Source organism: Muntiacus reevesi, chromosome 3, assembly GCF_963930625.1.
Source record: "Muntiacus reevesi chromosome 3, mMunRee1.1, whole genome shotgun sequence".
Taxonomy (NCBI): Eukaryota; Metazoa; Chordata; class Mammalia; order Artiodactyla; family Cervidae; genus Muntiacus; species Muntiacus reevesi.
In genome coordinates this window covers 172914875-172930408 of record NC_089251.1, presented here as the reverse complement: position 1 = coordinate 172930408, position 15534 = coordinate 172914875, and the positions used below count along the sequence as shown (strand labels likewise).

The 15534-nt window shown below is 36.5% G+C and overlaps 1 protein-coding gene across 2 annotated transcripts in view; it reads right to left on the bottom strand.

The window, feature by feature from the left end:
* Positions 1 to 4652: 4652 nt before the first annotated feature.
* The window catches only part of PPIL4 (peptidylprolyl isomerase like 4), a 52055-nt gene continuing 41173 nt past the window's right edge, over positions 4653 to 15534 (bottom strand). For both annotated transcript variants that reach the window (XM_065931165.1, XM_065931166.1), the window contains exons 12-13: positions 13635 to 13782; positions 4653 to 8293 (exon numbers count right to left, since the gene is read on the bottom strand). In XM_065931165.1, coding sequence (XP_065787237.1) covers positions 8042 to 8293; positions 13635 to 13782 — 400 coding nt within the window. In that variant the 3' untranslated portion in view covers positions 4653 to 8041. The remainder of the gene's footprint in view (positions 8294 to 13634; positions 13783 to 15534) is intronic.

The following is a 15534-nucleotide window of genomic DNA, read 5'->3' as shown; positions in this document are numbered from 1 at the left end:
GAAACAAAATTAAACAAAAAATTTTCTCTCTTTCAGGAACCAGAGGTCATTGTGGTCTTGTTCCAGATTCACAACAACAAAACAGCACTTTTCTAATTTCTCATTTTATCCAAGTCCTCTTGCTCATAAGTTACCATATTTTCAATCTTTTAGGTATTTTGAGCATCCCAGTGTCCTAGGTAAAAATAAATAATAGCAATACAACCTTGTAATTGCATATAAAACATCTCTCCAAAACTCTGTCCAGAGGCCCCTTCAACGTGCAAGGAGAGGAAGCAAAGATAAAATTAAACCTAATTAGCAGTTCTGGGTAAGTAAGATAGGGTAAGAAGAAAGTGTCTGTCCCATTATAAAGAATAATTGAGGTTAGTTGCTTTTAAAAAAGGGCAATTTTGAAAATTAAGGGGATCTCCATATTCTATCATTTAACAACAGGAAGCACAAACTTCTCTAAAATTTCCCATCAAAACATGGTTTCATAGCAACAGCCACTGAAAGGTAAGTCTTCTGTGATTTCGATTTTACTATCTGTAATATATTCTTTGTGACTCAGTCTTGATGCAAGGAAGAAATGTCAAACTTGAGACTGAAAATTTTTTATGATGAGTGGAAAACATAGGTATGAAATACATCTTTCAGTAACTAAAAAGCAACTAATACATTAAGAGACATTTGTGAAAGCATGGACCTACTTAAAGTTTCTCTTCTGTTAGCCTTTAATAGTTCTATTCAAAATCTTTGAAAATTCAACTGGTAAGGGAGATCAAATCTGACAATTTACAGCAAAGTTATAAGGAATGAGCAATTTTAGTCTCAAATGGCTATTTTTTCCCTCTGAAAGATAAAAATATATACCTATAGCTGCTTTTTCAAAGAAAAGTAAGATATTACTGGAGGCAGGCTTTAAGAGTTCACCTAAAACCTAGAGAAGCAAAACAGAAACAGGAAACACAGTCACTTTATCCTAGATGTTAGTAGTAGTAACATAGCACAATGATAGCCTTGTATCTAGTCAAGGAGACTTGATGGACATTATATCTAGAGGTCACCACCATTAAAAACAGTTTCTGATTAATAGGACTTAGTATTTCCAAACACACATCTTTGCTAAAACTAGAGTCTTTCATACCTAAAATGTCATCTATGGCAATTAAGGATAGCTTTTCCTTGAAACAATAGGTTCAGAAATTTTTACTACTTTTATTTTTCCCACTGAACTTACTGAATTCAAATTTCAGTTGTCAGTTATTTCTTCTCAAGACTCCTACCACAGTCAACCATCATTTCTTTCTTGCTCATTCATTCTTTCAGAACAAATTTAGAATCTTCTGTATTTAGAATCTTCTGTATTTATCTTCTGTAATTTAGAATCTTATCTTTCTATATTCAGGATGATAGTTTTTTATGCATTATCTATACAGCTTTCTTCTATTGATGCCTAAGAATTACATATGCGACCAGAGAGATACCGGCTCTTAGCAGTATAGTTGTCTGGATATTCTGAACTGTTACACTTCCATTTCCTTCTCGCTACTCTCTATAAAACATCCACATGCCAGATAAATCAAGATAAGTTACAGCAATCATACTTTAAGTGCACTGGTGAGACTGTAAGACAGTTGGGGAATTTCCTCAAGACCGAAAATATATGAACAAAATGATAAGTAAACCACCAGCCATGAAAGTAGAGCTTTGGGGACTAAGGGCCTCAGACTACAGTGTTGAAAGACGTTGATGAAGACTAATCTTTAGGATTGATGGAAAGTTGGAAAACGGAATCTAAGATTTTCACATGAAGCCAGGAGAATAGAAGGGCTCTCCATCAGAGAAGGTCTAGGCCAGGGGGGGAAAAAATAATCTGCAAGCATCTTCCCAGCTCTGCAAGGATGGAAATGGGGATAGATCATAATAACAGATTTATTTCCTGTGACATTTTGTATAACCTATGTTTTATGGTTCAAAATTACACTGTGTATGCACATGGAAATGGTAAGCCAAGAAATTAAAGTGGCCCTAGGTGACAGCATCACCTGAAGTCTAAAAAACAAATGTAAATCTTTAGAGAAAAGCATCCTCGGTTTAGATACCTTAAGAGTCCCAAATTAAGTTAAAAAAAAAAAACAAAAAAAAAAACCCCAGAAAAACATAAAAAAGAAGCCACTATACATAAGTTAGCAGAAGAAAACTGAAGATTCAAATTCTCAAAAAATTCAAATGGGAAGCTATGTATCAGCAGTTAATTTGTTTTTATGGCCAGTTTCCCAGGAGGCACTGGTGGTAAAGAACCCGCCTGCCAGTTCAGGAGACATAAGAGAGACAGGTTTTGATCTCTGGGTCAGGAAGTTCCCCTGAAGCAGGAAATGGCAACCCACTCCAGTATTCTTGCCTGGGAAGTCCCATGGACAAAGAAGCCTGGTGGGCCACAGTCCCTATGGCCACAAAGAGTCAGACACGAGGTGACTTAGCATGCACACACAAGGAAATATCAAAAGTTGTGCTTCAGGAATATGGAAAATGATACTAGGTGGAAGATCTGAGATGCAAGAAGAATGGAGGGTAAAAGAAACGTTTAACACATGCGTAAATCTAGTTACCTGTATAAAAACGGTAATAACAATACAGACTAATTTCTAAGGTTAAAAATCACAAGCTAAAACTAAAACACTGGAGAATTATAGCACAAAATTAGAAAAGTGGTGATTTAAAGATGTCTAATATCTTCTGTTAGAAAGGAAGGTGAAAATATCACATTTTAAATATGGATGGGAAATTCAAAGGCAATTCCCGAGGACAAAGATGATGAGGGGGAAGAGGGCAGAATATTTTTTAATGTTTTAATCGAAAAGAAAATGAAAACAAAAACCCAAAAAAGCACAAAATAAGGTGGTAGGAATAAATCCAAATACATTAGTAAATAATCAGGACTAAACTGATCAGTTATGATCAGATTAAACATAACCCATTTTGCTATATGTGCTGTTTCTGAGACACTAAAACATTACGACCAAGTAAGACAAAATTAAAAGGGCAGTAAAAAAAAAAAACCAACTAGGTGTACTGCAAATATCTTCACACAAACTGAAAACATCAATGAACAAAAAATTTACAGAAAGACAAAGTAACAAAAATGAATAAACTCTTTGAGAGTAACAGAAAAACTAAGAATTCTATAATCACTGAAATTTAATCATTAGTTAAATTTTCTCACGAAAGAAATGCTAAGGTCAGACCATTTTGTAGGCACCGTCTGTCCAACATTCAAGGAAGAGCTATTTCAATCTTTCTCTTCTAATAGGAAAAAAAGAGAACAGTCACAAACTTACTCTAAAATGTGGACATCAAATCCAGGTAAGAATAACACAGAGAAAGAAGATTACGGGAAAGTTTTATCACAGTACTAGAAATTTTAGCCAACAAGCACTATACGAATACCACTGTCACTTATTGTCCACATAAAAGACCCAAGAAAACCATACAAATTCTAAATACAAGACTTTTAGTAAAATGGCTGGATATTTCAGAGATATTTAATCAAAAATCTAACTTCTTTGGTCAAGAAACAGAAAAAAATCATTTGTAAGATATCATTTATAATAGAACATAAATGATAAACTAGCAGTAAATCTAACAAAAGATGTTCAAAAGCTTTCAAAAGAAAATTCTAAGAATTAAATGGAGGGGTTCGCTATCTTTGGGCCTCTCAGGTGGTGCAGGGGTAAAGAATCTGCCTGCCAATGCAGGAGATGCCAGAGACTCAGGTTTGATGCCTGGATGGGGAAGATCCCCTGGAAAAGGAAATGGCAACCCACTCCAGGATTCTTGCCTGGGAAATCCCATGGACAGAGGGGCCTGGGGGGCTACAGTCCACGGGATCACAAAGAGTTGGACACGACTGAGCACATGCACGCATACACACACACACACATGCAGCCTGAATGACTAGGAAGATACATGAAGATATTGTTGCCACAAAGTGATCTACTATTTGAATATAAATACAGTTGAAGTCCTAACAGAATCCTTTGGGAAACCTAACAAGTTGGTTCCAAATACACAGAAAAAATTGCCACAGCATTGCTAATGAAACAGATGGTGGGGGGTGGGGGGCGGGTGTGGGCGGGGCGGGAGGGTGTTGCTTAAATACCAAGACTTCTTTAAAGCCATAGAAATATAGATATTTGGTATTTGTGTTGGAACAAACAATAAACCAATGGAACAGAGAGCCCATGAAATAAAACCCACACACAAATCTATAGAAACTTATATGACAGATCAATGGGAAATAGATGAACCATTCCTAACAGGTTTTTAAAAAACATTATTTCCCTCGTGGCTCATTCAGCTGGTAAAGAATCTGCCTGCAACGTGGGAGACCCCGGTTCAAATCCTAGGTTGGAGAGGGGAAAGGCTACCCACTCCAGTATTCTGGTCTGGAGAATTCCATGGACTGTAGAGTCCATGGGGTTGCAAAGAGTCAGACACAACTGAGCGACTTTCACTTCATAATAGATTTTGGACAACTGATTAGAGCCATATGTGGGGGGGGGGAAGTGAATTTAAATCCCTCTTATCACACCATACACATAACACACAAACAATTCAATATGGACTGAATGTAAAAAATAAAACTTTATACTTTTGGAATATAGCAGAATATCTTTATTAAGGATTTCTTCAACAAAATACAAAAAGCACAAAACATACAGGGAAATGTTAATAAATTTGACACTAAACTTAAAAATTTGTCTAAAATGCATAACCTCATTTTAATCAAATATCTAGACTTAACTCACAGCTTATAAAAAGTAGAAAGGAGGAAGGACATCATGAAGATATCATCAAATAATTTCAGAATGTGGAATACTCTACAAAGCAACTGGCCTGAATTCTTCAATGTCATCTAAAAATTAAAAAAAAAAAAAAAGTGGTTGAGGTGGAAGGATGGCAGGAGAACTCTTTTTAGATCAAGAGAATAAAATGACAATGACAAGCACTACATGAAGCATGGTTGAGACTGGGTTTAAAAACAAATCAACATCAAAAAATGACATCCCTGGGACAATGGGAGAAATCTGAGTATGTGTTACATAATATGAGATAGCTGTTTGTTTTCAGTGTGACAATACTATCGTGGTTATAGAGGACACTTTTTAGAAAATGCATGGTGAAATACTGAAAGGTGAAATATGTTTTCAATTTACTTTAAAATTATTCAACCACAAAATGTTACTGTTTAATCTGGACGGAATATATATGGAGGTTTGTTATGTTTTTGTGTTTCTACACATGTATGAAACCTTTCATATTAAAAAGTTCAGGGGAGAACGGTGGGGGGAGGCAGAATTTACAACCTGTGCTCTTCCAAAGACATCAATAGGTGAAAATGTAACCACAAACGGTGAGAAATGTTTACAACATTTAGTAATAAAAAAGGACTAGTATCCACAATCTGTTTAATTCCTTAAGGAAACATAAAATAAAAAGACAATAACATAATATAAAATGCACAAAAGACATGAAATAAGCTTTTCACTGAGAGCATTCAGGAAATGAATATACGTGAAAAGAAGCTCAACCTTATTAGCATTTAGGAAACGCACATTCAAACAATAAGACTTCCACTCTGGCCAAAATGGAGTAACAGGGCCAGGATTTCCCTTCTCCATGTTAACCAATGCAACACCTGTACAAAATATATACAACAGACCTTTTCAGACACTGGAGAACTGTGCAGGACAGTGACTCTTGAGAGGAGAACAAACAGGAAAGTCCTACCATTGCCCGGACTAGCTGCAGGGAGAGCCTGGGCGTTCCCCTAGCGGAGCATTTGGGACACCAAGGTAAAATCTGTAGGACAGAGTACTGGAAACGGCAACCCACTCCAGATTCTTGCCTGGGAAATCCCATGGACAGAGAAGCCTGACAGGCCCCAGTCCATGGGGTCCCAGAGTTGGACACGACTGAGCGACTCATACATACATACACAGAGCATGGGAGAGAGGAGGGGCTACAAAGGGAGAGTTCTGCAGAGAGTCCCCTGAGGCTTCAGCTAAACAGTGTATACACTGGAGAAGACGACCCAAAGGTGGGGAAAAACCACCAGAAAGGAGTAAGTGGTAAAATTCAAGTTCATACAGGGCTCAGAACAGTTCTCATTCTCCATAGCCAGCGTGGAGAAAGCTCATTATAAACCAGGCAGAAGGAGGATTATTCAGAAGGGTTATTACCTCAGTAGTGGGCCCAACTAGCTCTAGGTTAAAGGCTGTTCTGGTCCTAGATCATTAAGTGTAAAGGCAAGCTATGAAAGAATCAAGCTGCTTCTAAATAACTATCTCCCAGAACAAAACTCAACATATTTAAAGGGATAAGCTCTAGCACCCAACAATGTAAAATCCAAAAATTATCAGGCATGCAAAGAAGGAAATTGCAACCTAATAAAGAGAGGGGAAAAAATCAATAGAAACATACAAGAAATGGTAGATGATAGAAAGGTCAAAATAGTAATTACATGTCAGATGTCCAAAACAAAAAACAAAAAAAGAGGAAAGCAGGAGTCTGGAAGGAGAGACATGGAAGATACAAGACAGACCCATATGGAACTTCTGAAGATTAAAAATATAATATATGAGGTGAAAAATACACTGGATGGGATTAACAAGAAATTAGATACTTTAGGAGAAAAGGCTAATGAACTTGAGGACATGGTGACTGAAACCCATCTGGAAGACAGAGGGAAAAAAGGACAGAAAACAAAACAGAGCACAAGAGCGCTTGCTGCAACAGTTTCAAGTGGTCTAACACACAATGAAGAGTCCCAGAGGGAAGAAATGAAGGACAGAGACCAAAAAAGTCATGAAAAAGCCCCCCAAATTCCAAATTTCATGAAAACCATAAACCTACAGATAAACAGTCCCAGCAGAAGAAACATGAAGGGGAAAACAAACAAACAAAAACTATACCAAGCACATCATAATCAAAGTGCTCAATAGCAGTGATCAAGAGAAACCTTTAAAGCAACCAGAGAAAAAGAATAAAAAAAAATTTTATATAGAAGAACAAATGTAAGAAAAATAGTAGTGTTCTTGCTGGAAACTGCAATGATACGCCACTTAACAGCCAGTGGACTGACAAAATTAAAGTCTGAAATTAGCAAGTACTAGATGTGAAATATGGTATGAAATATCATATGAAACAAAGGTAATTCAAATAGTGCCTAGGGGTATGAACTGGTATAGCCACTGCAGAATATAATTTGGCATTATCTTATAAAGATGAAAATATCCATATCATATAACCAAGTAAATTATTCCTAGATAAAGAATGTTTATAGCAGCACTGTGTACAACAGCAAAAAACAAAACAAAACAAAACAAAACCCAAACATCCACCATCAGAAGAATGGATAAATTACAACTTGTCATATAATACAGTATAGCAATAAAAGTGGATGACTTTGAGAAGACACTAAGTTGAAAAAAGCCAGTCACAGAAGTAAACACACATTATACCATTTATATAAAATTCAAAAAAATACAAAACTTAGTACTTCATTTAGGGATACTTACATATGTTGTAAAACTGTAATAAGCAAGAGAATGACAAACACAACATTCAAAATAATAATTATTTGAGGAGAGGGCACTTTTAAAATGCCAGCAATATTCATTTCCTAAGTTGGCTGATTGGTACACAGACATTTATTATTCTTTATACCTTATATATACATGATTGTGTATTTTTGCAGGTATGAAATACTTCATTAAAAATAAAGACTGAAAATATGAAAGACTTTAAAAATGAAAACTACAGATTTATGTATAACAATAAAATTAGTGTAAAAAAGTATACAAAGAAAATGTTCAATTCTTTATTGTCTTTCAGCGCCCTACACAATCAGTATTAATCTAAAAGGGCCAAAATACTACTGTGAAAAAAAATAATAAGCAGAGTCTTTAAATGCTCTGACACGAAATCTGAACATCTGGTACTCCAAGTTATACAAGAGTAAATATATTAGCACTCATGTCTGTTTGATCCACTCTCATCTGTACTTGGATTTTTCTTTATCTTTGGATTTCCTGGGACTCCTGCTTCGGTCTCTCTTTTTGCTCCTTTCTCTTTCATAGGGATCTGCCTGGTATTTGGATTTGTGACTGTTACTATAGTGGCCATCCCTTTCTCGAGATCGGCTACGACTTCGGTCCTGAGGTCGGTCCCTCCTTTCACTCTTCTGCTTCTCCCAACAACTTTCTTCTTCTTCATAGTGACCAAAGCCCATTTCCCTGTAGATATCCTATCAAAGAAAGAGAGAGAGGTATAAGTGAATCAGTAAAATAATCATTTTGTAGGACTATCAATTCACAAAACTTAAGACATATCCCCCATTAGCAAGCAGTTTTAACAGGTCAAATTTGAACACTACCACTAACGCCAAGAATTCTGCAAATTAAAAAGCAAAACTAATTCAGAAAAAGACTGAACCATTTTTTGACTGATCTCACTGCTTTGTACCTACTCTTTCAGCTGAACTGAAAGACCACATCTCAAAACAAGCAACTGAAATAGCCCAGTTGAAATAAGTCTTTGGGAGAAATTGCAATACCAAGAAATCTGGTTATGCATAGCCATTGTTCCACTCTCCCCTTCCCCACTCCCCCAAAATGTAGTTCCATCACTGATCCACAATGAAACTACTAAAATCCCCATTAAGAATGCTATAAAGACGACGTCATTTAAATAACATATCCAAAGGAGATTTGAGACAGGTCAATCAGTCTAAAGAGGAGAGAAAATAGATTCTGAATACTTGGGTCTGAGCAATTATTTTTTAAAGTACTTTTTTTTTTATAACAGCTCCTCTCTAAATCTTTAAAGTTTCTTGTTTAGACTAAATGTTTTTTATTAGACTCATTATTAACATAGCCGATAAAGGTTTTACTACAACCATTATTGACACAGTCCTTTAATAAACAACTCACTGCCCCAAAGACCACAAAGCGGGTGCATTCACTTTTGTTCTCAGTAACTGAGCAGCAGGGTCCATGGGATTCTCCAGGCAAGGACACTGGAGTGGGTGGCCATCCTCTTCTCCAGCAGATCTCCCTGACCCAGGCTCTGAACCCAGGTCTCCAGGACTGCAGGTGGCTGCTTTACCGTCTCTACCATCTGAGCCAACAGAGAAGCCCCTCAAGGAGTAGAAGTACCTCCCATACAGAAAAGGGCTAGTTACAGCACCACTCTGCCTCTGCTCATGTCTTATCCTTGATCAAAACAAGTACCTCAGCAAGTGGCTGAAATCTAAAGATATCAGAGCCAATGCTCTTTTAAGAATAATTGATAAAATTCAACTTTCTTAGAAGATTTCTCAAAACAAAGGGGAAATTCTGAGGACTGAACTCCCAAGTGCCCAAATCTATTACCTTAGACATTATTACAGTAGATGTAAATGTCAAAGTTTAAAATCCAAGTGATGAATACCCATGGTTATGGCCTGGGTTTTAAGGAAATGATTCACAATTATTCCATATAATGTCTAGATACCATACATTATGCTTATTACAGGGATTGCAGTATGGGAAAACAGACCTAACAAGACTGTTACATGCCACAACATTTGTGGAAGACCTCCTATAAACTGATTCATTAATTCCCACAATACCAATAGTTCCTATCATTCTGTAAGAGTCCCAGAGGTAGAAAATGAGTAGGTGTTTCAACTTAAACTTTTACCAACTATTTTTGAGCAAAATGTGACATCCCTAGGAAAAAGACTTTTTTTGTTCTTCCTGTAACATACACAAAATGTAAATATGTATGTACTATTCTGACTGTACAGCAAGTTCTGGTTGAGGCAATAAACTTCTTAAATGGAGACTGTTTTAACTGATGGATAATCCTATAGTCTTCAGCACATTATTATACCAACAAGCACTTAAATGCTTTGAGTGTTTAAAATAAGAAAGAGAAAAAAATAAAATAAGAAAGAGAGATTACATAGTACTTACTTCTTTGAACAAAGCTGAGGAAGCTGAAAACCTGAAATGGACTGAAATCTTAAAGCCTCTCCTACTTGGCTTAGTTTTCAAAGCTACATAAGCTTTGAAGTCACGTAGTTCTAGGTTCAAATGGTCTTTGCCATTTAGGAAAGGTGTCAAACAAATCCTCTTGAGGTTAGATTTATCAGTGAAGGTTCACAGAGAAGCTAAAAAGGACTTGAGTCTCAAAAGATGAGTGAGTTAGGGCTTGGATTGGCTGCAAGAAGGCTAATGCAAGAAGTGTATGTGAAAACTGAAAGCAAGGAAGACAGTACTGTCTGCATGAAGGAGAAAAGTTTACGTGAAGCCAATTAGAACAGATCTAAGTATGTGTTTGCACAGTGCTCAGTGCGCGTGGAGTATGCTAACCTCATTCTAGATATAAGGAAACTGAGACTCTTATTTAACTGATCTGTAACTTTACAAATAAAACTGAAAAGGGGGCAGTAATGAAAAAATAATACCGTATCTGACTGAATTTTTTAAAACATTAAAGTTTCAGTCCTCCTACTAAACTATAAGGTCCATGGGGGCTTGCACGGTCAGGATTTTCTTATCTAAGGTAAGGGAAACAACTTAGATAAGCTCTAAGTCATTTCCAGTATGGACTTTTAGAAATCCTACTCATTTTATAGATTTAAGAAATAAGACATGATGATTAAACAAGCATACAGCTAAGAAAAACGAAAGAATACCATAAAATGGCCAGTTTAAGGCAATCAACTGAGCCAATGACATCATGTTCAGTAGTCAAAAAATTAAAAAATCAACCTTTGATGAGGTCTGCAGCAGTAAACTGGAGATTCAGTCACATCTAAATCACTAAAATAATATTAAATGATTAAAATGACAAAAACAGAGCTCCAGATGATAAGAGTACTGAACACCCATGAAAGCCACAGAGGAGGACAGGCAAGCAGCCTGATGTTTCTCAGCCAGGCAGCCCACGGCGGAGTACTCATTTCCTGTAACCCCAGTAAAACTCAAACTTTAAGAACACAGTAACCATCTCTGGGTTTAAGACAAGAGGTAGAAAAATATATATAAACAGATTTCAAATTGAACAGTAAGGCTGTCGGTCAATAAAAAACAAAGCACTTGAAGAAATAAAGCATTCTTAGGAAACTAAGCTCACCAAGCAAGAAGACCAAGAAATAGGAAAATTTGAGCTGTACCTGAAAATTACCTAGCACTGAAAATTTCCTTTAATGATTATGTAATACTTTTGAGATTAAAATCAAAAGGATAAAAAGCAGAATAAGAGAAAAAAATTGGGCCCACTGAAATCTTAAATATGGATGCCATTTTATTAGAAGGAAAAGAAAAAATAAATAAATAAATAAAATTTTAAAAAAAGAAGGAAAAAAAATCAGTGCAGCTGTATTATTAAATCAAAGTATAAAACCAAAAACAACTGCTTTAATACACTTCAAGGGAAGGGATAAAGTTAGAATATTATTGCCAAAAGAGAAGGACATTTACTGCTGTTACTGTAAAGTCTTAAGTAATCAAACAGCAAGACAAAGAAAGATTCACAAAAAGGCAGGGGTGCAAAGATGGGAACCACAGACTTGAAATGCAGCCCATCTTCGAATTTTTTTAAGACTGCTGATTATGTCAAACACATCAATGTGTATTTCAGGCCTAAATTCATCACAGATTCTGTGTACAAGTGTAAGATGAGGAGCTGTGGCAACACATGGGAGTTGGCATGATTATAGAGTTTTAGTGGAAAACATGCTAAATATTCATAGAAATGTGACATAGCTACCATTAAAAAAGATGTTGAGATGATCATTGGCTAAATTAATAAGAGTATAAAAATTAACAGAGAGATGTTCCTATTAGATGACACTGGAATATTATACTATGGGACAAGCTACATGAATTCCCAATTGGATTTAGGAAAGAAAACTGCTGACAGGAATATATCTCAGGGAAGGAGATTTGTGAAAGAATTTGACAGGAATACACTCCAGCTAAGAGGAACAGCAGTAGGGGTACAGGCCCAGATTTACACTGTGGTTCTACTACTTACTAGCTGCATTAAGACCACTGCAAGCAGCCTAACCTTTTTATCTTTTACTTTCTTCTGAATAGAGACAATAGCATCCACCTTGCATTACAAGGACGCAAGAGATGTTACTATTACTGATTCATGTGAGGATTACTGGAGGGATTGACAAGGGTGTAACTTAAAAACAGAGAGCAGGGCATGAATAAAGGGCAATTGAAAGAAGAGAGATTAGATCCTTGCTGGATGACAGCAAGGAGTAGGAAGATATGCTGTCTAGAGAACAGGGTGCTAATACAGATAAAACATGCATTTGCTGTCATTTTTAAAAAAGAAGAAAAAACCATGAAACACAAAACAGTTGCCTTTGGGGAAAGAAGAAAAAGGGGAGAGGACAGGGACAGCAGCTAGGTGCCCTACGTGTACCACTCTGTAGACTTTACTTTGGAACCACACAATTTTTCAAACTACAACAGAAAATATTTTAAGTGATTTGTAAACATCAAAAGGAAAAAACTGAAATGTGAATCCAGTTAATGGCCTTACCACAGAGAGAAATGATTCCAAGTGATTTAAAACATATTGACTGTAAAAATAATAGTTACAGCCAATGTAGAACATGTTTGCACACACACTTTTTGTTTCCACTTACAACGTGCCTGGGAGACAAGTATTATCTCAGTTTCACAGAGGAGGAAACCATGGCTCAAGAAAGCGAAGCCATGTGATGAGGTCACATCAATGACCAGCAATGTAGAAATCTGGGCTTCCCTGTGGCTCAGCTGGTAAAGAATCCAAACCTAGCTCCTCTGACAGACAAACCCTTTACTCTGCCAGTCACACTGCATCTCTCCATCTTTGTGTCTTTGCTTGACATTCCCACTGCCGTGAGTCCCCGCAACCTCCCTGCCAACTGCATGCCTCCTCATCTACCAGGTCCAGTTTAAAGGTCCTCATGTGGTAAAAACCAGAGCAAGGAGCCATAACGTAATCTGCTTTTCAATTAACTCAGAGCCAAACTGCAGGTTGGAAATGATTTCTTCTCTTTAATTTACTTTCTTTGGGGAATTTTTATTATCATTGGCTAAGAAAATTTACTGTTCAGGAAAGCTTTGGGGATGATCAAGTTAACTATTTATTTAATGTGGCTTTTATTTCATATATACCATATGTGAGGGCATAAATGTTTTCTTCAGGTTCTAAAACCTCAAGAGCTATAAATGCTGTACATAACACCTGGTTATAAGTTAACATGATAAATTAGAAGGATTTTTTTCTTTAACCATAACCACACTTGTTTTTGATGGGAATGAGTAAGTGTTCATAGAGATGAAAATCACTCCTGCTTCACAATGTGGAACTATATGACATATTAAGTTATTCTGAAAACAATCTTTTATCATTTGTTATATATATTCTTCAAAATTAAAGTTTCATTACCCAACTAAAACCATTCTACATCTTAAGAATGCCTCCCTCCCTGTTCAGAAGCATACCTTTATTACTAAATTACATCATTAAGATGCAATTGAAAGATGGATGAAATACGTGTTTCTCTATAGCGGAGTCTGAACAGCAGTACGTACCTGGTTGGTACTTTTGATTGGCATGTAGTCCTCATCTTCTTTTTCTTCAGAGCAGTGGCGGGTCTTCTTCTTGTGTTTCTTACTTGTGTGTGAGTGACTCGGCTTTGCGTCTTCTGCCTGCTCATCCAGTACAAGTTCGTATTTGGCGCTGGGGCAGCTAGTTAAGGACAAATGTGAGAACTGACCCGGATAACACATCAAAACATGAGGGTGTGGTCAACAAGGAGGCCATCAGGCTGCAGACAACTTTTTAAAGCAAAAAGCATCTCAGAGCATAGAATATACTTCTAAAACAAAACTAATTCATATTTTACTTGATTACACTGGCAGGAAAAAGGGAAAGAACTCTTGTTTCAAATAAACAGTTTACAATGGGTAAGTGGGCAAAAAACACAGGGGAAAAATTGATTTCATAAATGAAAAATATAAGTAGCATTAAAAAAATAAGGAAACCTATTTGTCAATAATGAAAAAATTTAAACTTAAAAAATGAGGCACTATTTAACTTGAAAATATTAAGACATTATAAACCCCAATGCCAGAGAAGCTATGTTAAGATGAAAATACACTCACATGACTCTTCTTTTGAGTCTAAGTTCAGTACCACAGGAGAAAATTTAGCAAGGCATATCAAAGTTACCATGTTGAAATTCAAATAATTCATAAAAAACTGAAATGACAGTAAGTTAAATGAATAACGGCACAGCTGTCCCTCACTATCCACAGGGGTTGGTTCCAGGACCTCCTGGGGAGACCAAATGCCACAGATGTTCACGTCCCTTATATAAACAGCATAGTGTTTGCCTAAAACCTACACACATGCTCCCTTACACTTCAAATCACCTCTAAATTACTTATAAAACCTACTGCAATATAAATGTGATATAAATAGTTGTAAATACAATGTAAATGCTACATAAATACATAGCCGCCTCCACAGCAAATTGAAGTTTTGTTTTTTTGGACTTTCTGGTATATTTTTCCAGAATATTTTCCATCTGCAGTTAGAGATCCATGGATGCAGAACCTGAAGATGCAGAGGGCCAACTGCATACATAATAGGGTTTATCTTAAATAACAGAGACTAAGAACAATAAGCAGCCTAGTAATAAAGATATACATAAACACATCAGAGTACTGCAACATGGAATTATAGAGGAAGTTATTAACAATGACAAATGAACGCTGTTAAATAACCTGGCATGGTGTTCACAAAAAATTATAAGCTAAAACAACTTGAGGGGTGGGGGGGCGAAAAAAAAAAAAAAAGAAAAAAAAAAACAGCTTGAAGCAAAAATTGTATATGACTTCATAAAACTTCATAAAAGATCAAGATTTGAAAGGAATAAGGAAAAATAAAACATGTCCTTTGCCTAAATGGTAGACCTATGAGTGAATATTTTTTAATCTCACATAAATATATTATAAAAATTATAATAACGTATGCTTTAATTTAGAAATAAGTGTTCCATAAACTTCAGTATCTGAGAATGAGAAAAAATGTAAAACTATTAAGACCTCTCTAACAAGAATCTTAAACCCTAAACAGGCAAGACTAGAATAGTGGTTTTCAAAAAAAAGATTAGGAAGAAGCCCCAAACACAGAACCATTTCAGTGGCGTGCGGCACTAGAGGCAAAGCAGACACACTTCCCTCAGGACTGGGGTTTCGGGTCTGTCTGCGCCAGGCCACAGCTCGAGGCCCCTCAGGGGCGTCCCGTGCAGTAAGGGAACACCGCACCCTCCGGCCGGGCACAAGATGGCTGACGCCAGCGAGCCAGCCTGTGCCATCCTACCATTACCCCACTTTCTCCAACTTCTTTCTTCCTTTAGTCGTGTAACAAGAGTTTCCACAGTACCCTCCGGAGGGTCTCCTTTTCCGGATACAAATCCAGTAGCCC